Source organism: Pygoscelis adeliae, unplaced genomic scaffold (genome assembly GCF_000699105.1).
Source record: "Pygoscelis adeliae isolate BGI_AS28 unplaced genomic scaffold, ASM69910v1 Scaffold199, whole genome shotgun sequence".
Taxonomy (NCBI): domain Eukaryota; kingdom Metazoa; phylum Chordata; class Aves; order Sphenisciformes; family Spheniscidae; genus Pygoscelis; species Pygoscelis adeliae.
The window spans coordinates 455783-478826 of record NW_008825495.1 but is presented as its reverse complement, the minus strand read 5'-3'; the positions used below and the strand labels follow the sequence as shown (position 1 = coordinate 478826).

Genomic DNA, 23044 nt, shown 5'->3' with positions numbered 1-23044 from the left:
ATCCCTGCAGGTATTTAAAAGACATGTAGATGTGGTGCTTAGGGACATGGTTTAGTGGTGGGCTTGGCAGTGTTAGGTTAATGGCTGGACTTGATGATATTAAAGGTCTTTTCCAACCTAAATGATTCTATGATTCTATGACCATACTGGATCAAACCAAAGGCCCTTTCTGCCCACATCCTATTTCTGAGCACAACTAGCCACAGATGCTGAAGAAAGACTAGAGCAGGGCACACACAGAGCCCGTCTTCCCACAGTCTCTCTTCACAGCTTTTAGTTATCAAAGACTCAAGGACTTCCTGAACCAGAATTTTCATCTGAGCTATTTAATAGCTACTAATGGAACTACCCACCATGAAAAGACAGTATCTGGAATAACGACATGCTTTGAATTTCTGATGGTTAGTTTTTTCAAAGACGAAAGCTAAAACATCATATTTATGCACTTTATCTAATTTATACGAAGCTCTGCTCAGCCCTGTAGAAAAAATCCCTCCTGATATACTCAGACTGGGAGAGCCCATCACCCTGCATCTGAGCAGCTGGCTTAGCCATGGGGCCTAAGACCGTGTTAAAAACTAACAATCCAGCCAAATCAACATTTGTTATCTAGATATTCCTTTATTTCTGTTGGACTTTTACCTCATATAGGTTACAGACACTGCAATAAGATGGAGCAGCTGAGGTAGGACACCTGAGGGGCTGCACATATCATACCTGCTGTAAGTAAAGCAGGTGATGCTTCACTCTTCTCCTTTCTGCCTTGGGATGCAATGGCGCTCCAGCACAGCTGTTCCACCAAACACCTGAGAAACAAACTGGGGAACTTTGGGGAAGCTATTTAGTTGGTGGCTATCTGACTTGAATTATTTGGGGGGAGCTGGCCTCCTTCCTTTGGCCTCTACTTCACAGATTGGAATACCTAGAGAAATCAGTGCACGTTATAAAACTACAGCATTCACTGTGCTGTTACATGGCATCTCCTTTCCTTCTAATTCAAGGATTTTCTTTAAAACACTTCATGTTTTTTCCAGCTCACCAGACAAGACAATCCCACTTGCCACCTTTCAATTCTAGCCCAGCCATTCATACACATGAGCTGCTGTTTGAATTTAGCTGCATCATCCTGCTATAGCATGGCTCTCAGTACTTAGAAAGGAACGAACACTCCTGCAAACAATTATACCACACAGAGCATCTAATGGAGCTTACAGGGACATAGTTAGCCCCTTAAATTCCCATTACATTTTATAGGCAGTTTCTGTCTTACAATATGCCCGTCATTTCAAATCAACGTAAGAATTTTCTCTATCAAACCGCATGTTTTCATACAAAATACACAGCTTTTGTAAACCTGAGAATGGCACCTAGAGAGTGCTTGCAGGAAGCCTGCAAAGACAAGTTAATGTAGGTCTTTTGCCTCTGCTGAGAGCAACACAGCTATAAACATTTCCAAACTTTAATAGCAAAGACACTAAACAGCTAGCACACAGGAGAGGAGGAACATGAACAGAGGTTTTCCCTAGATTATCTGGGTGAAAAAGCATCTAAGAAAAAACATGGATCAGATATTTATCCCTGAAAAAATAGCTTGGGACAAGGTTTTTAGAAGCTTCTTGCAATTTTAGCAAGCCAAATCAGAGACACCTGCCAGAATCTAGTTTTGAAGCAGCAGATAGCCATCTCTGTACCTCCAAAGTCTAGCAGGCAGCCAAGCTGAACACCCAAATTGAAAGTGCCAAGACTACTTATCACATCTGATCATCACCAAGCTACATCAATCATCATGCAGCCACAGAATAAAGATGTGAATAACGTAGTCCTTGTAGCACAACCAGTGCGAGGAGAAAAGACAGGGCTCTTAACTTGTTTCCTCCTCCTTTGTAGCTCATTCCTACTTCTGCAAACAGCTTTTTAACCCCCCATCCCAAAATGCCAACAGCTTGCCTCGCTGCAAGGTGCAGTGCAGAGCACCACTTGGTGGTCACAAGGAGGAAGCTACACTTCTAAAAAAAATTAAAAACTTCACAAATGTTGTATTTCAGGAGCAGAGGCGCAACAGGAGTCCGGCAGCTGTGGGCAGGACGCACATAACACTTGGTAGTCTCATAAGATGGAAAATGGAAGCGAGCATCACACAGCTGAACCTCAAAAGCTGGAGGTTTGTGCTTCACATGAGAGCCTTTTACAAAACTCACATTTCCCCCCTAAATTGGCACTTTTTGGCCTTTCAGAGGCCTCAACAACAGCTTGAAAGAAAAGAAACAGAAGAGACTGAAAGTAGCAAGGACCAAAAAACGCAAAGCCCAGCAGATTCAGAAGGCGTTCAGATTTTCACGTGCATTTGCAGCCCATCATGAACTATTTTGTGTATCATGCTTGTATATACTCTTCAGTTTTGACTAAGGTTCATCTTACAAAAGGAGCAAGATAAACATATAATGAAATGCTAGCGTCTCATGGTCAAGGCATTAGCCTCCAATCAAAAAAATTGCAAGTGTTAAGCTTTCTTGGCCACAGACGTCAATCTTTCCAAATCAGGCATTCACCTAGAGCCCAGCTGTAGGAGCACTTGTGAACATCTGACAGTCGTCACAAGTGTCCTCGCTCGCTGAAGCAGGCAGGTACACAGCACCTATAGCAGTTTCTGCTGTGAGCCACCCTTCTTTATAGATCTTCATAATTTACATATAAACTGATCCTGTTTACTCTGTTTGCATGCACCGAACCCTAGCTCTTGCTTGTGATGTGCCACGCGGACCTATCAAGGAGGGATGGTATCCTGTCTCCTCTCCTGGCGACGCCAGGAGACTTCAGCACTGAAACACTTATAGTCCAAGCAGATGTTCATATTTTCTACTGCAGTTAGGGTAATGCAAGAGTAGTCTAGGGCAGAGTTAAAGACTCCTCTCTAAGAGTGAAGAAATCCAAAATCTGCCACTCTTTGACAGACTAAATAAGTACTGTAATCTGTAAAGTAGGCTCTGCTTTGCCTTCATTGAAACAGAAAGAAAAAAAATCAAGACACTTAACACCTCCCTGCTGTGACAACGGTACAACCTAAGAAAGATGCAAGCGGCAGGAATCCCCAGGAAAATGAGATTCCCAGTTCGCATGTCAAAGATTTTAGTTTTGAAGGACGTGACAACCCTGTAGCAGGCGTTCAAATTTTTAGGTTTGGAGAAGCTGTAGGAGAGCACCAAGAAAACAAGTCTGAGACAAAATAACAAGGTTTTAGCAGAGGTTTTGGGGGTTCCCAGCTTTATTAATAGTCACCAGAAATGGCCACGGAGCTCCGGATTGATCCATTAGCAACATTGGTGATATCCATAGGATGGGATTTGCTATTTCAGGGTGCCAAAAGCTCCCTATCCTTGCTTCAAAAAAAAAAGGTTTTTCCACTACAAAAACGTACATATCCATGATGACTTCTGTGGCTCAGCAGAGAGAAGTGAGACCACCCCACACCTCCTTCATGAGGCATTTCCCTGACCCAGCAGGAACCTACAACGAGCAGTGTCTGAAGCAGCTGGACAACAGCCACCATCCCGCAAGTAAAAGCCTCAGCCCGTGATGGCAGCAGGGCCCTCGCAAATCAACTGCAAAGAGGGACTTTGACCCCTCCGGACCCTCCCATGCTGCAGGGAAGGGGATCACAGGGCCAGCTCTTCCTCCTGGCATCTCAGAGCGCCAACAGCCTATTCTCTTCATAGATGGCTTCTGTCAGACTTCGTGCTGCTCTACGGGCTTCGCACAGCTGCAGAAACCCACACTCCTCCCAGGCAGGAGGAAATCCGAATTACTCACAGCACTGCTATTTGCACAGGGCAGCAGCTATAAGCCCACGCCGTGGGGGAGCAGCACCAGCAAGGCTCTCGGCGCAGTGCTTGGTGCAAACACTGCCATCAGCAGTGTACTACAAACAGGCTGCGACAGCAATGAAGAAAGGCTTTTTTTGGTACAATGGCATGTAACAAGCTGGAGCTGAAGTCACTGTTGTCATAACCTTGCTGAAGGCAATGGAGTTACATCAGGGCCTGTTTTCAGTTGAAGAAACCTTCACTGAAGAGGGATGTTTCTATCTTTAGATATTTTCCATTAATGTTTGCAAACGTTTTTACTCCTCAGAAGATTAAAGAAACCATCATTTGTCACGTTTAGCGCACAAGAGAAATAGCTTGCTGTGCCCTGAGCTGCAAGAGTCGCTCATTAGAAGGTGATAGATTCACTCAGTCACGAACTAAATTCAAACTGGAAAAAAAAAAAAAACTAAAAAGGAGGTTGCGGACAAAACCTGGAGTTCTCATTTTCTCTGTCCTTTCCCTTTCCAGCCTCCCTCATACCAAACTCAGAGGACAATGATGTCTAGACAGTAACACGGAGCATTGTTGTGCTTCATGATAGTCTGAGCTGTCATTTTATACGGTACCCAGCAGTGTAGGGTCTGAATGCCTTAGGAGCACCTGATGAATGCCAAGTAAGTTGTGACTAACCAGCAGCCAGCGCTAATCGGTTTCCAGTGGTAAGCCCACTCTTCACGTGACTTCAGGGAGATGCAGTATGCCAAGACCTCTCCTGAACAACCACTGAGCAAAGGCTCCTGCGAGCTGAGTGACGGCTACAGAGAGTGCAGATCTGGAACCTACCTGCATAACGTGCCCGTGAAGGAAAGGAGAGCACTATGGAGCACAATGACACCCAACTGCGCTGTGACTGGGGAAGCTTGGGTTCACACACTGTTGAGCAAAATTCTACTTTTCAAGAAGTTTTGGCTGGCCCAACCATGGCAGAGGACTCGGGGTCTGCTTTGATCTCTGCAACAGCCCCACAGACACCAAACTAGCCACCTAAGAGGTATCACGATGCTGCCTCTTAGGGCAACGTTTTGGTCAGAGCTACCCCTTTTCCCTCCATCTACAGGTCTTGTCATGCAACAGATCAAGGGGATTCACGAGTGTTAAATTCCAGACCTCAAAAGGCTGGACAGAGCAAGCCACAGGAGCAGTCATGTATTAGTTTGTGCATTGTTGTGGTTTAACCCAGCAGGCAGCTAAACACCACAAAGCCGTTTGCTCACTCCCCACCCCCCACAGTGGGATGGGGGAGAGAATCAGGGGGGTGGGAGGGGGCAGGAAATAAAATTCGTGGGTTGAGATAAAGACAGTTTAACAGGACAGAAGGAAGGGGAAATAATAATAATAATAAAAGAATATACAAAATAAGTGATGCACAGTGCAATTGCTCACCACCCGCCGACCGATGCCCAGCCAGTCCCCGAGCAGCGGTCACTGCCCCCTGGGCAACTCCCCCCAGTTTACGTACTGAGCATGATGTCGTATGGTATGGAATAGCCCTTTGGCCAGTTTAGGTCAGCTGTCCCGGCTGTGCCCCCTCCCAGCTTCTCGCTGGCAGGGCGTGAGAAGCTGAAGTGTCCTTGCCTAGTGTAAGCACTGCTCAGCAGCAACTAAAACATCGGTGTGTTATCAACATTATTCTCATCCTAAATCCAAAACACAGCACTGTACCAGCTACTAGGAAGGAAATTAACTCTATCCCAGCCAAAACCAGGACATGCCCCCACTGTAACTCTTCTGTGGTATGAAATCAGGAATGATGTGAAATCAGGCCCACCCTCTCCCAGGGATGCTGCACCAGGGTGAGAATAACACCCATTTCACAGATGGGCCATGCATCTAACTAAGGAGGTAATTTCTTTCCCTTCTGTGTGTACTGGAGCCACTCGCAGGGGAAAAGGGCAGCAGGGGCAGACTGAAGTGTCTGGTCCACCATGCACCCCCATAGCTTATCTTCTTCCACTTCTCACTCATATGACAGCATTGGGCCTTGGTCACCCCTGTGTGCATACAATATAGGAAGCAGAGGAGTGTAAATAATGACAGGATTAGGGATGGGGGTCTATGACTACCTTTTCTTACCAGAACAGGAGGAAGAGGCACTAAGAAGTCTCTACCAAATGCTTTCTTTCGGTGAGGTTCATTTTCTGCATTGCTTTTGTGATCACAGCTGACTGTCAAGGCAGGAAGGCCTTTCTGGGACAAGTCTTTTATTATTAATCTGTTGCTTTCACGTGATCAGTAATAATGTCACCATCTGATGTCTCCAAAATGCTGCCAAGAACAATCACTTGTGACAGTTTGGAAGGGGACGGCTGGTAGGAAAGTAGATGGGCTCTCATCACATGCAGACAGCTTTCTGGGCAGAGTACTGTACCGTGGTGGGTCGAGATACCCAAGCAAGCTATACAAAATCGTCAGGGTAAAAACCCCCATACTGATGAGCTAAGCCCAGCCATGTTCACTGCAAAGCTATCTGGGGTATTTGCAGACCATGTTGCGTGAACGTAGTCTTAAATGCTTTGCTCTGGAAGGGGAGCCAAATCAAGCATGGCCTCTCATGGGAAGTATCAGCACCTGGCCTATTGCACAGAGCCAAGGAAAGGGACTACTGAGAAGAACGCATCCGTTGGGTGGGATCCTACCACACAAAGCAAGATAACCTAACCCTACCCATATAAGTTTCAAGAGAAATTACATGTCCAAAGCTCTTCTGTAACAGAGGAAAATCCTTGTCACATCTAGGAGGGAGAACATATCCCTGGCAGCAGAGCTGAGCTGATGTTTGAGCTGCAGAAAGTCTTCAGCCTCGGCTTGCCAAAGCCCAAGCGCAGCAGAAGCCGCTTCCCAGGGGGGAGGGCTCTTCAAAGTTGCAAAGACAGTACAAGGAGAGATTTGGATTCTGGTCCTAACCTACTTCCCCCCAACTCTGAGGGGATTCACACTTGCTTTTTCACAGTCCTGGCTCATCGCTCATCACAAGGGATCCGAGGCACTGAAGAGCTTTGGGGGAAAAAAAAAGGCAAAAGATATTCCAGCAGGGACCATGGGTCTGCTTCTGTATTAAGATGAGAAACAATCATTGCTAAGAGCTGCATTTCCAGCAGCATTCACTACAAAATTGCTTTCACACTGAGCCAGGCTAGAGAGTAGATTTAGCAACACAAGGCTATTTTAAAAGGAAAAAAAAACAGAATGCTGCAGAATACACAGCATGGACTATAACAGGTTTGCTGCCTAGTTTGCTGCAGAACAGCTCTTCTAACCTGAGGTATGCAGTTGTTGAACTAACCAGTGCAAAAATCAAGACAAGAAAGAGTTGATTTATCAAGTGAGGGCATTCAAATCAGTCCAGATTTAAAAACCATGACCTCTAAGTGGACAGGGCAGAACAAGACAGATGAAGGCAGATGCAGAGATACTCAACAAAATGCTTTCACATGAAAGGAGCTGTGGGCATGGTACTTTTTTTCCAGTCAGACAAAAATAAGTCCCAGCAGAGATGTTAATTCCATTTTCTCTTGCAAAAATCTGTTTGATGGTGTCTCTTCAGAAGTATCCAATTCAACCACACTGCCTAGGAAAGGAACAACCAGCAGCCCAAGAGTTAAGAAAACATTTGATTTAAGCTTCATTTTCTAGACAAACTCAGCATGGATCCATCACAGATGACGTAGATTAGGGGGGGATCTGTTATTATGGGCAACGGTCTCCAGGGTACTGAGGTTTTAGCTCAAGTCCTGTCAGGTGCCAGAAGGGAGGATGACTGCAAGCCCACTCAGCTCACTTCTAGTCAGAGCTCATGCTTCTTTCTAAGCTCTTGATCACCCTTCTGCAGCCTTCACTGTCCTTTGTCAAGGGCAGCGCTTCTCCCCAGGGTATTTTCATGAAGAGGTTCAGAATGACACCGCTGGCCTGTCCTCGCACCCATGTTTGGCCTGAAGTGTTGATATCAGCCGGGAAGAAACAAACCACAAGATGCACCACCACCACCCCCCTGCCGCTTAAAGACAGCTTGTTATTTAAAAAAAAAAAAAGGAAAAGCGCCTATGACTCTTCCCAGAAGATGAAGTAAAAAGCCAGTGCTCTAGTCACTGCATCCTGTGTCAGATCAACAAGAGGGACAGCATCCCACCTGCACAGGGCAGGAAGCAGAAGTGAAAGAGCTAAACCAATCTGCAGGGTGGTTTGACCCGGTCCTGATGCCCAAAGCTCCCCAGAGAAGCCCCATGAGCAACACTACCCCCCACATGGACCCCAGCCATCAGCAGCTCCAGACAAAAATGCTCCTTGCAGAGCCTACAGAAGAAACTGCCACATACCTGCTCATCTGAACCCACCTCCCTAGAGCTGCGAGGGTGAACTGCTTAATCCCCAGATGAAAACAAACAAAAACTCATTAAAAACTTTCACCCACACAGCCCAATTACCTTTCAATAGCAACTGTAGGGGGCTTCTGCTGCTTTTGTTTAAGCTTGAAGATAAGCATGGGAAAGCTACAACATTAAAGTAATATTTAAGTGAACTCTAATATTTTGGACAAATGAGAAGTCGATACCGTTATAAATTCAAGCACAGCCTGGCCAGAACAGCAACCAGAGTGGGTCAGGCTAAGAAATATCATCTAACCTGCTGGAGGCAGAACAGTGCCAGAATATCACAAAGAAAAAAATGTTACTCAGAGCAGTTTTGTTCCCCTCCCAAAAACTAAAACAGTTGTTTATAAAACAGTTGGGCAGCTCACCTCCTCCCAGAGCGCAGCTGGGCGGGCACACACCACTTCCCCAACATCTGGGAAAGACAATGCAATGAGGCTTTAGACCATTCCTAGGGATTCTTGCAGGAGTTGCTGTTGCAGACCGTGAAGCACAGCAAGTACGGTATTTGAGATAAAGCCCTCTCATTTGGCATACTCAGCCCCTTGAAAGTTCGTGTGGTTTTAGTTTCGTCAGAGCTGCCAGCGCATCCGTAGCAGAGCGGGGTGGCCGGATCACGTTCCGCCTCCCTTCGCAGGGAAGCGCTGACAAGGCCGAGCTCAGCACACTGGCTGCACGCAGTAGGTTTCCTCACTTCTCTTAGAGAGCCTTTAATTATCCTAACACCCTCTTAGCTGTTCACCTACAAGCTTGCAAAGCATTAAGGGCTTGATCACCCTCCACACCCCTCCTTCCTCAACTCTTAGATTGATTTCATGAAACAAAACAAGCCACCACCAGATTTAGCAGCAGAGAGGTTGTCTTTGGTCAAACACTTTCAGGAAGAGAAAGAAAAGAGCTTGGTTTTGTAGCAGAAAACTGTAAAAAAAGTGTGACAGAATTTTGCATCAAAGGAGAATTGGGGATGAACTACTATCTACTGTGAAGAACATGGAGGTCAACCTGCACCAGAGGGACAGCAGTTCCCATTTCAGTGGCAGCAATAAACTGGAAGCAAGACAAAAGTGTGTACCAAGAACATTTAATAATTAATTCATTTTGCATGCACTTTGTTTTAAATCTTCTGCTCTTTGCCAATTTAGCCAATATCTAGAGAGCTGGTGAGGAATTATAGTATCAGGCTAGTTAACCATGCTGGGCTAAGAGCCTGTCTTATTTATACCCCTGCAACCTCATTTAAATTTTTAATGGGGTTACAGAGATTTAATGAGGCAGGTCTTAATCCATACAGTCAGGGTCCAAATAGCATTCCCAGTCAGAGCCTTGATTTCCAGCAAAAATACTCTTCACATCCAAAAAAAGAAGGCTCCTTGTACTGTGACACAGCTCAGAAGAAAAATGCAAGGAGAGTTTGAAGGGTTTTCTATAAAATTATGTAAAAGGCTACAAGTTCTGAAGTATTTTTTGAAAAAAGGCAACCCCTGCCTTCACTTCTGAGGTATGACACGCAGCTTAGGTGACTGTGTACAAGAAGAACGAGAAGCAGGGGAAATAAAAGAGAATGGAGAAGAGGGGTAGAAGAGCTCTTCTCACTGAAATTAGTTAAGCTGCAGTTTCCTTGGAAGGGTAAACTTGAGTATGCAGGTCAGCAAAGAGCAATAGGAACTGTTTAAACCCAAACAGGTATTAAAATATCACAAATATGTTAAGGTCAGAAAGTCTAAATCTTCATACTAGCACTGTTCTGGAACAGCCTTTAACACAGTAGCCGGAGCAAGTGCAGTGAAGCCCACAGCCAAGGCTCAGAGGGGAGGTGGCCCATGACTGCAAGACACTGGATTTGCAGATCCCAAGGACAGTGCCAGCTGTGTTTCAGCATCATGGAGGGGATGCTCCACAGCCAAATGGTGCATTAGGTGGGGACACGCCAGCTAACCAGGCAGAGTACTGGAAGCAGCACTGTGCTGTCCTAGGCAGCAGACATCTGACACTGCCTTTCCAACCCCTGGATTACTCCTCCACCCTAGTGACCAGGATCCTGCCAGCTGCCTGTTGAGAGCCAGCCTGATTAATCAGGAACACTTCACATTCAAGAGCTACACAGTTAAGATCTCCCTCTACAGCAGCTGAGTTTAAGTTGCCCATCTTCAGAGCTATTGGCTGTTCCCGACACCATACAACATGTAGAGCATCTTCTGCTTTTATAAAGCTCTAAGCACCCTCCACGTCCAGCAGCCTACATGAAAGCTGAACTGTGTAAGCAGCTCACCCCCAGCAACGACAGCTTGAAGCAAGCCTAGATAACTGAACAGGAACCAGCCTTAGGGCTTACACACTGTTGCAGAGCAGTTTTGGATTTGAGGGGGGTAAGGGGTACACAAAAAATAGGACAGGCACATCAGAAACACCAGCGCATAACACTTTTTAGTTCTCTTCAAAACACCTATCGAGGAGTATCAAGAGCCAGATTATTTGTTCCTCCCTCCATCTCAAACTCATCACAAGTAAACAGCCTAAATCCCAAATTAATGCTGAAATGGACCAAGCTGGAGCTTACCGAGTTGCAGGGAGTGGGTAGCATTGAGCTTAAACAGTTTTCCTGATGAGCTTGGATGCAGCAAGGGCAGTATGTGGGGGGGTCTAATAACTGAAGGGCTTCTATGGACTTGTGGGTTGAAACACAGGTACCTCAAGAAGCAGCTGTTACTGTTGCATCTGGGCAGCCTTGGAAGGTAACATGGTGACACCTGCCCTACACATCAGAAGAGGTTAATCTTAGCATGGTTTGATGAATGCTGAGACATCTTCCCATTCTCTATCCACATGCCTTGCTCCACAATCACCATCTCCAGCCATTTCAGCTGAGTTTTCGCTGTCCAGGCAGGGTGGCAGCACCCCAGAAAAAACAAACCTTGAGTCTGCATTGACAGACACAGACCCACCCTCACCAACAGCCACAGGCAATGGTGCTATAAGCTGTTCACACTGAACTGGCCTGTGACCCAGGCTGTGATGGGTGAGGCATCACTCTTGGCAGCACACTAGTTCTGTACTAACTGCTGGTTCAGGATTAGCATGCAAGGATGACGTGACCTTCAAGGTCCTCATAGGAAGTGCACTAACCTACCTTCTGCTTAGCCTCAGTGCATCCCTGGATCACATCCCGTATGGAACAGTGACAGGAGCTGCTTGAGGAACAGCCAAGAGGAGCCAACTACTGTTGTGCTCTGTCCACCAGGTTCCAACTAAACACTGCAAGGATCTTGCAGAAGAGGGAATGTGGCAGGCTACCTGCCGCTTTGGAAAGTTGTATCTGCCAAATGCTGCCACGCTTAAGGAGCACGGCCATCTCTGCCAATACCTACCAATGGCAGATGTTACAGCAAAGGAATCTAGTCCAAAAGGAATGTGGTTTCTTTCAAAAGAGCCACTTTTCAAAAAGCATTGGGAGGCTTACACAGTGGTCCCAGTAGGCAAGTTCAACTAGATTATATCTCTTTGGACCCTAGAAGCCCTACAGAGAAGGCTGCAGTGTTTAGCTTGCTGGAGAGATGTACAAATTCTGGGCACAGGAACAAAATATATAATTAAGTCTCCCAGACAAGTAAGCCTCATCCTCTGCTGTGTCCCATCCCCATATCCTATAATCCCTTTATAGGATTTCTCTGGCTAGGAAGGGCAAGTAGAACCAGTCTCACCACAGAGTCAAGGTAGGAAGATATTCTTCACCCAGCTAGTGTCTCCAGAGTCCACTAGAGAGGAGGATAAGCTCATCTAGAGACATATTCAAAGCACCTCATGTTTGTCTGTGCAATTTGATTTTGAAAATGGTTTTGCATCCAAGCCAGGTAGGTGAATATACTGATGCAATTAACTGCAGGCAGTTTGGCACAGATGGTCCCCAAGAAACAGAGCTAGCTGAACAACAAGGGTTTATATTTAATGATGAGCCAGGCAAGTCAGCAAGCCCCACTGATGGCAGTGGAGACCAGCTAAGCTCACTCAGCTCCTTGCACTTCTTCCACCAGTGAGCAAGGCACAGCCTCCCTGCAAAGGGCCAGGATCCCTCATTAGGGACTCCAGCATATGCCTGCAACAGCAGCGATGTCTGACCTTGCATCCCCCAAGAGCTTGAGCACCCTGGGCTGGGGCTCAGTGTAGCTTTATAGGAAAGCATTCCCAAACATCTTGTATCTGGCACCATCTAGATATTCTCAGAGTAAGCACTAGGAACTGTAGTTTTGGGGGAACAGAAACCAAGCTTCCAAATGCCACTCCACCAGGAGGATGTGGTACCCCCTAATTGTCATTACACAGAAAAAGATACCAGAAAGCAGAGTTGCAGCTCAAAAACTTTCTTTGTACTTAACTGGGGCAGTAGCATCCCCAGGCAGAAAGCCTATCCCCAAGTGGCATTTGTCCCATTTTACAAGATGTGGATTGGTGGTCCCTAATACCAGGAAAAGAGTCTGGCTCACTGCACTAAGGTCTAGGTTGATCAGAAGAGATTTAGACCAGAAAAGCTGTGCCAGTTGTCAAAACCACACAGCACACCAGAGAGCACCATGTCCCTTGGATGACAGGCACCTGCAGAGCCATACACCAGAGCCAAGAAACCCACAGCCTTCTAGTTGAGTCATCATCATTTAGGAAAGCTGGTCCTAGCTACAGCCCACATTTGCCCTTAGAGGAGCTCAGAGCATATTCAAGAGCAGAGAAAACAGGCCTGTGGTTGCATAAAAGAGCTCAGTAGGGACCCAAGAAAGTTGCAGCAGTCCTATATCAGAGCAGAAAGATTTTTTTTTAAATGCCTACGCAGAAAGTCTCATTAAACAGGGAGAGACCAGTGCTCAGTTGAAACAGAAATCCCTCTTATCTTCCTGTGCAGAAAACCAGGCTTCTAAAGGAGATCCCAGAGGACTCAGAAACAGTTTAGCCTCCTGAATCATACTGCTCTTGCTAAGCAGAGACCTTACTTCCCAGCCTGAAAGATGAGGTTTCCCCACACATGCCCTTCTTCCCCTGCTGCCACTCTCCCACCATCAGCACCACATCCTTGCATTGCCAGGTACATGCAAGATTCATCCTGGCAAGGGGTGAGGGCTGTAGCTGGAGGCCCAGAGAGCTCATGGCAGGCTTCAAAGCAAGCTGGACAAAGGGCAGGAGCTACAGCACCTCGCACATGCAGTGGGGAGGGCTCCCAGCTTCTGCTGGCCTCTAAACTTAACAGGAGTGAGAGTTATCACTTCATGCAGAGAAAAGATGCTAATTAGCTGTTGTCTATGGCACCCCACCTCTAATCAGAGGAAAAATACCATCTGGCATGCCACCCCTGGAGGGCTGCCAACCTTTGCAGTAAAATATGAAGGCAAGAGAAGGTCAAGATAAAGGAAGGGGAGCAAAACAGGCAGAAAGATTAATCCCTGCCAGGTGGTGTCAGTCCAGACACTGGAGTGCAAAACTGGATGGATGAGCAAGCAGAGAAGAGTTTAAGTAGAAGAAAGAGCAAGAAGCAGAAGTGAAACAGTTCTCTGCAGGAAAATTATGGATGGGCTGAAGAGATGTCAGATCTGAGCTGCAGACCAACTCCAGAGTAGGATCTGCTTCACCTAAACATCTCTCAATGGGTGTCTGCCCAGGCAGAATTTGCATCACTGGGTTTCAGCTGTCTGAAGCCAGTCAGAGCAGAGACTCCAAGACTGGCAGTGGGCAAAAGCAGCTTAAGAGAAGGGAGCCCAGGGGGTGAGGCAAGGCTGGAGGAGCCAGTGATGGGAGAACAGCTTAGCAGGCAGCATTGAGTTGGAAGACCATCTCGAAGGGGATGCATCCTTTGCCTCTCCCAGCAGTGTCACATAGGGAGTGTAAATAGGGCATCACTTGTCCTGGCAAGGGTGGACACAGGTGGACACCGTGGTAGCCATCTCATGCTGAACATCCCACCTCACCATGTGGTGAGGATTTCAGCAGTAGGGCAGAAAGGGCTCTCCAGCTGTCTGGACATGTTCCCACGAGTGTTACCTGGTACAGAGGCTCTGCAGTCAATGCACACACCAGCAGTTATAGGTGCACAGAGCCAGACTCTACTGCAACAGCAATACCACCGCTGCTCCCTCTCCAAGGGAAAACCCCATCACTCCCACCTCAGCCACTTGAATTTCAAGCATCCTCCATGACACTGTTCACTGCTTGCTTCCTGTACCTCCTGGAAGGGGACAGGTTGGCCAACAACTTTATTAGCAACAGTAACATATGCACATAGCTGCATGCCAGACAGACAAATTGGGGAGCTCAGTGTCGAGGCAAGTGTGCCACTCCACATGAAACTGCCCGCCTCTTAGCCTTGGGATCAGTGGTACCTTCTGACTCCAGGCGGTCCAGCCCATAGGTCACAGCTGTACTGATCTTCCTCACAGATGGAAGAGCTGTCCTCCTGACAGAGGATGCCATTGATGCTGGAGTTACCAGGACCATGGTTCTGCTGGATGGCTCCTCTGTCTGTTCAGACTGGGTAGCAGACAACCCACCAGGAGCTGGCACAGCCTTCTCACTGGTGACCAGGACCACATCTGTGAGATCTACAGGAGACACAGAGAGCAGCAGTTTGGCACAAAAACATTTAAAACCCCACCATTTAAGAACAAACTCCTTAATGAAAACTTAACTCGGAGTGGAAGAAGTTATTAAACTCTTGCTTTTTTCAAGATGTGAAAGTGACTGCTGTAATGAAAGCTCTCCTCCATCACAGGAGGTTCCCCTTAATGAGAACTCAGCTAGATTTTACTTCCATTACTTTGAGGACTGCTAGTCACCACCCCATACCAAGATCAGAGCACTGAGAGACTGGCTGAGATCTGAACCAAGTGCCAGATCTAATTGTTTATTGCAAAGATAAAAATTAGTTGAATTTATAATTAAATCTCAGAAGCAAATTAATTAGTGGAAATTGCCAGAAGAGCCTTCTCTCCCCTACAAAGGGACCTTAATTTAAGAGATACAGTGCAAATTTTTTTTGGATGCCCTGCAATATAATACCAGAAAAGCTGCCCAGCAGCAGTTTCATTACAGTGGTACCTACTACTACAGAAATACACTCAACCTCAAAGTCAGCTTTGTGCTAAGGGAACCCTTGCTACACTCCTGTCAAGACGACAGGCTCCTACATGTACCTGCCAAGGTGACATTGAGCCAATAGGCAGCAGCTGGATGAACACGACTGCTTAAAGCATTTCTGTATGAGCTACGCCAACCCAAGAAGCAAGAACTCACCATTCCTCAATGGAAGAGAGTATCAATGCAGGCTTCAACACCCAAGGGATTGCCAGAGGGTCACACACACACCACACAATCCCCCCCCACCTTACACTGCTCCCATGTGAAACTTTTTTGGTCCTTTGCACTGAGCATCAGCAATCTGTGACTGCCTTTGGCCCCAGTAGTAAGAGCTCTCCCTCCATAAACAGGAACTGGCTTAGATGTCTAAGGCTAAAAGTCAACTTGCTAGCAAGGATGGATGTGGGGGTTTGTTTGTTTTGGGGTGGTTTGTTTTTTTAAATCTCTACTCCACGGGTATTTGGGGCAAAAGACATATGCTGGCATATTTCATCATGGTGGATCTGGTAGCACGGGCAGAAAGCAGTGGCAGCCCAGGGCTAGAGGCAGCCTGCAGAAGGCTAGAAAAAAGTCACTTAGAATATGGATGCTGTCTGTTGAGACTTCAGTGTCCAAGCACTGATATTGTTTCAGATGTACTATCTCATCTTCCGTGGAAGTGAACCCGGAGTCCTTGAAGGAGAACCCTACCTTCTACATCTGGAGCGTTCGCCATAGAGGAAGTACCAGCTGCCTCCAGCATGTGGGTGGCACTGGGAGCCGTCGGCATCTGGGTGTCCTCCCCACTGTTTTCCTGCGGAAGGTTTACAGCTCCTGTTCCCTGGGTAGCACCAGGCACCAGTGTCACAACTGACAAAGCAACATCAGCCTCCTGGGCAACTGTTGTCACCTCCTGAGTAACACCTACAGCAAGAACATGTGTCAGTACCAACTCACAGGACAGCTGACAACGGAGCAGACATTTGAAGTAATGCAACTCCATGCGTTAGCATTTCCAGAGCCACAGTGTGAGCAGCAGGTCTGGCCAAGTATCATCAGGGCAGTGCAGCATAAAGACAGACGTGAGAATGCGCATAACAGCAATGGAAGCAGCAGAATCAGTCCTTGTTTTCTGAATTGTCCCTTAGGAAAAAGTGGGCCCACAGGAGAGCAATACCATTGGAGCACAGCACTGCAGGCCTGTGATGTGAAATACCATTCAAAGCAAGCGATGCTGCCAGAGCAGTGCTTTTAGTGACCGGCTCTCATGGCTACAAGACTTCAGCTTTGTAGAAGGCTTTATTTTTGTTGCACAAGCCTTATTGATAGTGTTGTTTCCCCAACATCTGGGAAACAGCAGAGAGGGAACCTGCTGACAAGTCAAGTACTTATAAATTAATCTAGAAATTAATCAGTCAGGTTTCAGCACCAACATGCAATTAGCTTTCCTTCTTTTACAGCAAAAGCTAGATCTTTTGGATGCAGTGAGGGGAAGTCATCCTTTTGCCCCTGCAGCCTAAGGGAGAAGATTAAAGATGCCCAGCAATTAAAACAAAGTCCTAAACCCCAGCTCGTGTTCCTCACTGGGCAGTGACAAGCTCCTAGGCTAAAACCTGACTGGAACTTTCCCCCCACATTTCTACCAGTTTTTTTTAAACTACTGAGTGGAAACATTGTCAGCAGGCTGGAGGTGCCATCTCTGCAGGTAAGTACAGTACAGGGTGACACCATCAGCCTGCGGCAGGCTGTCCAGGAGGAAGATTTCTGCCTGCTGGTAACAGAGCTGGCACAAACCCTGGACAGTCAGAGCCCGGCCACAGCTTCACTCTAGGGTGGGGAGACAACACCAGGAGCTTTTGTTACAAAGGACAGCACAGAGCTCTGGACAGATCTTTTGATCTGAGCATCCTTGTAAAGTCACAGAAGATGTCAGTTACTTACAGGCTACTGGGACGGATCACCTATTCCTGGACTTGGGAAGCATTTACAGCCATCCACTGTCTCTGCATCTTCTGCACTGACTGCAAGTGTCCATAGCTAGCAGTTGAGAGCCAGGTGATCCCAGATGCTAATTAATTTAATCCCCCAGGAATTATTCCCCCCTCCATTTTGCACTAGCTCACTCTGAAGCTCTGCAAGGACCACCTTTGAGTCCTTGCACTTGTCGTAAAGGGACGTTTGGGGAGCGTGATCCTCCTTGAAATAAAGTGTTTAACCAGTGGGTCAGAGGCTGGGCTCCCTCCATAGTCACAGGAGAGGCATACCAGAGGGTTACTCAAAACGGATTTACATGTATCTGCCCAAGGCAAGCTGCCTACAAGCAGACTACAGCTGTCCCCCCTCAACCACTACGTGAGCACCAAAACTGAAGGCCCTGCTTTGGTTAATACACCACACATGCAGAATGCTAACAAAGCAAGTTCTTATAACCAGCACCAAGTCTCTGCTGATGAGACTCCGACCCTCTACAGACACCTCCAGACTCAAGTACACCCTTCAACCCCAGGCTCAACTGCCACAGCCTTTCCAGTCTCAGCTTTCCTGTTTGCTACTACAGCCACCCTCTCAGCTTGAGGAGCAGAAGAGGCAGCTCAATACAGTTGCTTCACGTAACAGTCAGGACAGGATACCACCCAACATATTGTGCCTACCTCTACACAGGGACATCATGTATAGGAACAGCCAAGGCTAGGCAGTACTTTACAGATGTGAATTACCTGTTTAGGCTGTTACCCCTCCACAGAGGTCCACAGCCTTTCCTGGGGGAGGGGGGGGCCAAGAGGTGTCCTACCTCTATGGCAGGTATCAAGACCACACCTTTCTCCACTTTATCTTCCTTTCAGGGAGCACAGATTCCCAAGAGCATCCCTCCTAAACCTACACTTACAGGCAAGTGTCCTTAACAGGCAAGTTTTTACCTTTCCATGAGCTTTCCAGAGTAGAAGAGAGATCAGACTGTGTACCTGTCACCACAGCAGCCTCCGGCTGTGATGGCAGGATGCTTTTCCCCTCCTCTGCTGTGACTGCATTTATGTTTTCCAGAGAGTTGAGATCAGCCACGTCTACACCCGTCAGGTTCACAGTGTGGAGAGCATCACTGCTGCCTGTGGAAGCTGCCGGCAACTCCTCCCCTTGCACCGGCGCTGTGCAGTTGGTCTCCTTGGCAAGGTCAGGAGTTGGCGGAGAGGACACTGGGGATGGCAGCACGCTTGTTGCATCCTCTTCCTCCCCCACACCTCCCCGTGGGGTCTGGGATGGTTCTGTTGCCCCCAGGTCCTTTGTCACCTCTTCATGAGACATGCTTCCCCCCTGACTTATGTCCCCCAGTTTCGTGTCATCCCAGTCAGGTGGGACAGTGTCCATCAGGTGGATGGTGACAGTGCCAGCTGTAGCAGGCAGCTCTCCTTGCCTGACACCCGTCCCTGCTTCTAGGTGGAGGGAGGCCTCAGTCACCACGAGGGGACGTTTTGCAGCCACAGATGCTCGCACAGCCAGGGACTTCAGAGGGCTCCCTGTGCAGGCTCTTGGCATTCCCACCTCGGAGGTCACGCCATGAGCCTGGGGAGTCGGGATGACAGGGTGGTCGCTTGCTATTTTCCAACTGGGAGAGCTGGGGTACAGTGTGGACTGGGGCACAGCTGAGGGGTGCAAGTTGCTCTCTGCCTCCTCCTCCTCCACAGCTGTCCCAGAAAGGGGGTTTGCTGAGAGGCCAGCAGAGTTGTACTCTACTTCAACACCACCCTCTGTGGTGGTCTCGCTAATGGGGCCACCAACAGGCTCCTCCTGGACAGCAGGGTTCAGCATGGTCACGGCTGTAGTCAGCATGGCCTTGAATGAATCATCTTCATCCAGCTCTGACTTTGTGGGACCCAGCTCCTCCTCATCTATGGCAGCCACTGCCACAGCAGAGGTGTGAGCACCCGGGCCCTGGCTGCCTGGGATAACACGGCTCGGGCTTACAGGCAGCATTTCTCTTTCTGCAGTGAGAGCTTCATTTAAAGGCATCCCAGATGGCTTTGCTGACACTCCACATGGCTCTTCAGAGACGGTCTGCTCAGAAGGGCCCAGGTTATTTTTCAAGTTCAGCATGCTTGTCCTTTCGTCTTCTACCCCATTCCCTGCCCAGGGGCCATGCTGGACCTTTGTCATGTCCCTCTCCTCCAGTGGCTGAGATGCAAGGCATGGTGGACTGGAGGACAAGAGCAGGATGCTGCAGGTGACCACATAGATGTTAAATCCTATTGATCTACTCATAGCTGAGATGTGCCCAGAAGCCTGCAAGGCTGACAAGTCCAGAGTGAAAGACCTAGAAAGGGAAAAAGGAACCAAGATTACACATACCCATAACCACCTATTGACCCAGGGCCTTAAATAACTGGGTGACAAGTTCCAAGCATGCTAGTCTATGGCCAGTTCTGAGCAGATCCCTCCTACACATCCCACGCAATGGATCCCTCCATCTATTTTACTGTTCCTAGCCTACCAAATCTGAAGTCTCATGCCAGACAAAACCAAATCTGGATCTGAAACCCAAGACAGACCTTGCCAAGATCTCACCCCAGCGGTAGAGTGCTATGCTCTACCCAGCAGGCATCAGACTTGCAAGCATATGATGAGGATCAACCTGTTTGTCCTTTACCAAGTCCAGGACCGACACTTGTCAGGGCCAGACTGAAGTCTCAGGCCTGTTAATGGCAAGCCCTGTTCTGCGCATTGGCACAGAAGGAAACCAAGGAACTTACACAGAGAACAAGGTGGGTCTATAGGGCACAACACAGGACCAGAGCCCAAAGAGAAGGCTTTAGGGCTGCATTAGTGTCATGTCCTGTATGAGCTCCTTGACCCCACAGAGAAAGGCTACAGCCCAGACAGCAGCACTGCTGCATTAGCACAGTGTTTACGCTGCACTGCACCACGGAGGCACTTCCAGAAAGTTTTATGTGTATAATCATTGTGTGCTTCAAGAGTTTCCAAGAGAGCACTGAACCAGTAGCCCAGCAGTGATCCAGCCAGGTGACACCCTGCTCTTGGCAGGCTCTGTGGCCTCCAGTAACACAGCTCAGGCTGCCGGACAGATGGAGAACCTCGCAGCAGCAGCCGCCTGCTCCCAGCCACCTTCCTCAGGGCAGGTGCCTCTCAGTCCTGGGCTTGCTGCACCATAGTTCAACAGCAGAAGACCATCCCATCCAAGGCCCCACTCACGCCATGTAGGACAGTTGGTCACACAAGTCACACACAGAGCAAACAGCCCTCCACCACACAGCAGATCTGGCAAGGTCCTCCTCCCAGTTCCAGGAGGCAGCTTGTCAGTGGCATGGTCAAGCCCTACTGGAAGAAGCCTCCAACCACCAGCTTCACTTGCTTTGGCTGGTATGTTCAGTTTCACAAGTGAACTGCTCTTACCTTCGAGCTGCAGGACTAATGAATATTAGTAAGGAAAGAGGTTGGAGTTGTCAGAACCACCCCTCAGCCCTCCAAAGAAGAGCACAGATCACCCTCCGCAGTCTCACTCATGAGCACCAGGATGAGTCTCCCAGCTTGCTAGACTCATTTCCCCACCCAAACAGCACACAGATAAATATTACTTGCATTTGTACACACACAGTGCAGCAGCAAGACGCCTAGCACTGCTTTGTTAAACAAGAGCGTATCACTCTTCCATGTCTTCTCACGCACCCATGTGATGATGTGCAAGAGGTAACTGCTGCTGTGGGGAAAGGGATCTCAGTAACACCACATTTGTGCTAGTTCATCTACCCCAAAGGCCCTCTGTGTCCTGCTGCTCTTGTATATTTGTCTCCTTTTGGAAAGGGTTATTGTACATGTCCAGTCAGCTAAACACAAGCAAGACATCAGAAAGCTTATGTTATATCTGGTTTGGTCACACAGCTATGTGTATTTCCATTATAAAACATCCCTCTTATTCCACACAGGAGAAAGACTTCTCTAGCCAAAGACCCTTATGGTCTGCAGCACTGTCTGTAGCAGAGAAGACAACCTCAGCATTACCAGCTTAGAGAGACACAGGTCAGAGTCAACTACTGCAGGCTCCGTTATCTGGTTGAGCCTTCAGGGCACACCGAGTCACTTTTTCCACTCTCCCTGCAGCCCTGGCCCTCAGCAGTTTGAGCTGCTGGAATAATTCCCTGTCACAGGCCACACACACGCACCAGGTGCTCAGGGACAAACAGAAGTCACAAGAAGCTGTTCACCAGCAACAGCGTAGATACCTTCCACTTTATTTTTAGCATCTCCTTCCTCTGGAGGACGGGTGGCCACCCATCTATCTCCTCTACTCTCCCTGCCAAAAAAAAAATAGTTGAAAACCAACAGTATTCAGCTATTCTTCCAGGCTAACCCTTTATGCGCTTGTGTAATTAAAAAGCACTAGAGTATATTATGCAAGTTAAATTGCTAGTGCCCAGTGACACACATCTGCCTTGCCATGCTGATAATTATAGATTATGTTCACTTCAAACCCCCTTTAGCAAGTGCCAGTTAAGATCAGACATACTGAAACATCAAGAGGTTTTTTTAAAAAGAACAGTTTGGATCTAAATAGTTTCTCTAGAAGTCAGGAGTCTTTAGGCTACATAAGTAGTTTTAGCAGTGGTTAAACCTAAACGGAACTCCAGCTGCACTTGAAAGACAGCCATAGCATTTCTGTTGCAGTCATGTATACATGTGTATATACATTTGCAGGTTTCTAGCTCTAGTTTCTCAAATAGCCTAAGACATTCAGGAGGTGATTAGCAGAAGTACCAAAACATTAATCTCTCTTCCCAACAAGTTTACTCCATCTTTACTAGGATCAGGAGTATCAGTGAATAAGAAGGAAAGCTGCTCCCTAGAAGGCTGGCTTTTAGAAATCCATTAATTAAAACATTAAAAAAGTAGTAAGAGCCTTTCCTCCTTCTGGCTAGTAGATAATCTGAGCAGTCAGTACTAGCCTGATACAAGAGTTCCTGGGGTACTTTAAGCAGCCTCATACTGTTTCCCCCAGTCTGAAAAAGCACTGTTGGCCATGGTCCTACATTTGTAAAGGGTGAAAATAAAGTTGGAGAGCTATTTGCTCAGGAAATCCACAACAGCTAGATCTAAGCTAACCTAGACCTCTACATTCAGTGAAGACTGGAGATAGTGGCATGGAGCTTGCTGCAGGGTAATGGCACAAGTTCAGGCTTCAAAGAAGATTAATCAGAGCTTAAGATCTACTTAGCTTTAGGAAGAGGCTGGATTAGACAGTGTATGAACAGCAGTGACCTTGCTATCTTCTTAAGCAGAGTTTGACACCTTGCTGTAGCACTTCCACTTCATGCAAAAGCGATCCAGGTTTTAGCAGGTAGCTGGCTGCAAAGCAGTTTGTTACTCAAGCTGCATTGGGCTATACATTTAATCCTCCCATCTGGCTATTTTTTACAGTTAGTCTGCTCTACAGCCTTAGCCAAGCGATAAAAGCAAGCTGGAGCATGCTGCTCTGACCAAGCACCTCCTCTGTAGTAAGCTTAAGCTTTTTCATTACTAGCTTGAAGCTGTAGAATAACTCAGTATTTCATGCCACAGGAATTCCTTGTCCCCAGATTTCACCTAGCATTCTCCGAGCTGAAGCCCTGGAGGACAGCTGCCAAGCACTGGCCAGGCTCTCTGTGGAAAACTAATCCTTGCTTCAAATAGGAAGCACACGCAGAGGGCAAGAGACAACACCAGCTACTTCCCCTGCACTTA

At 47.5% G+C, this 23044-nt stretch overlaps 1 protein-coding gene across 1 annotated transcript in view; it reads right to left on the bottom strand.

Annotated features, from left to right (window-relative positions):
* The window catches only part of LOC103923067 (chromosome unknown open reading frame, human C14orf37), a 66880-nt gene extending 47307 nt beyond the window's left edge, over positions 1-19573 (bottom strand). Inside the window, exons 1-3 of the mRNA XM_009331313.1 lie at positions 18238-19573; positions 16031-16243; positions 14587-14805 (exon numbers count right to left, since the gene is read on the bottom strand). Coding sequence (XP_009329588.1) covers positions 14587-14805; positions 16031-16243; positions 18238-19573 — 1768 coding nt within the window. The remainder of the gene's footprint in view (positions 1-14586; positions 14806-16030; positions 16244-18237) is intronic.
* Between the last annotated feature and the right edge of the window lie 3471 nt (positions 19574-23044).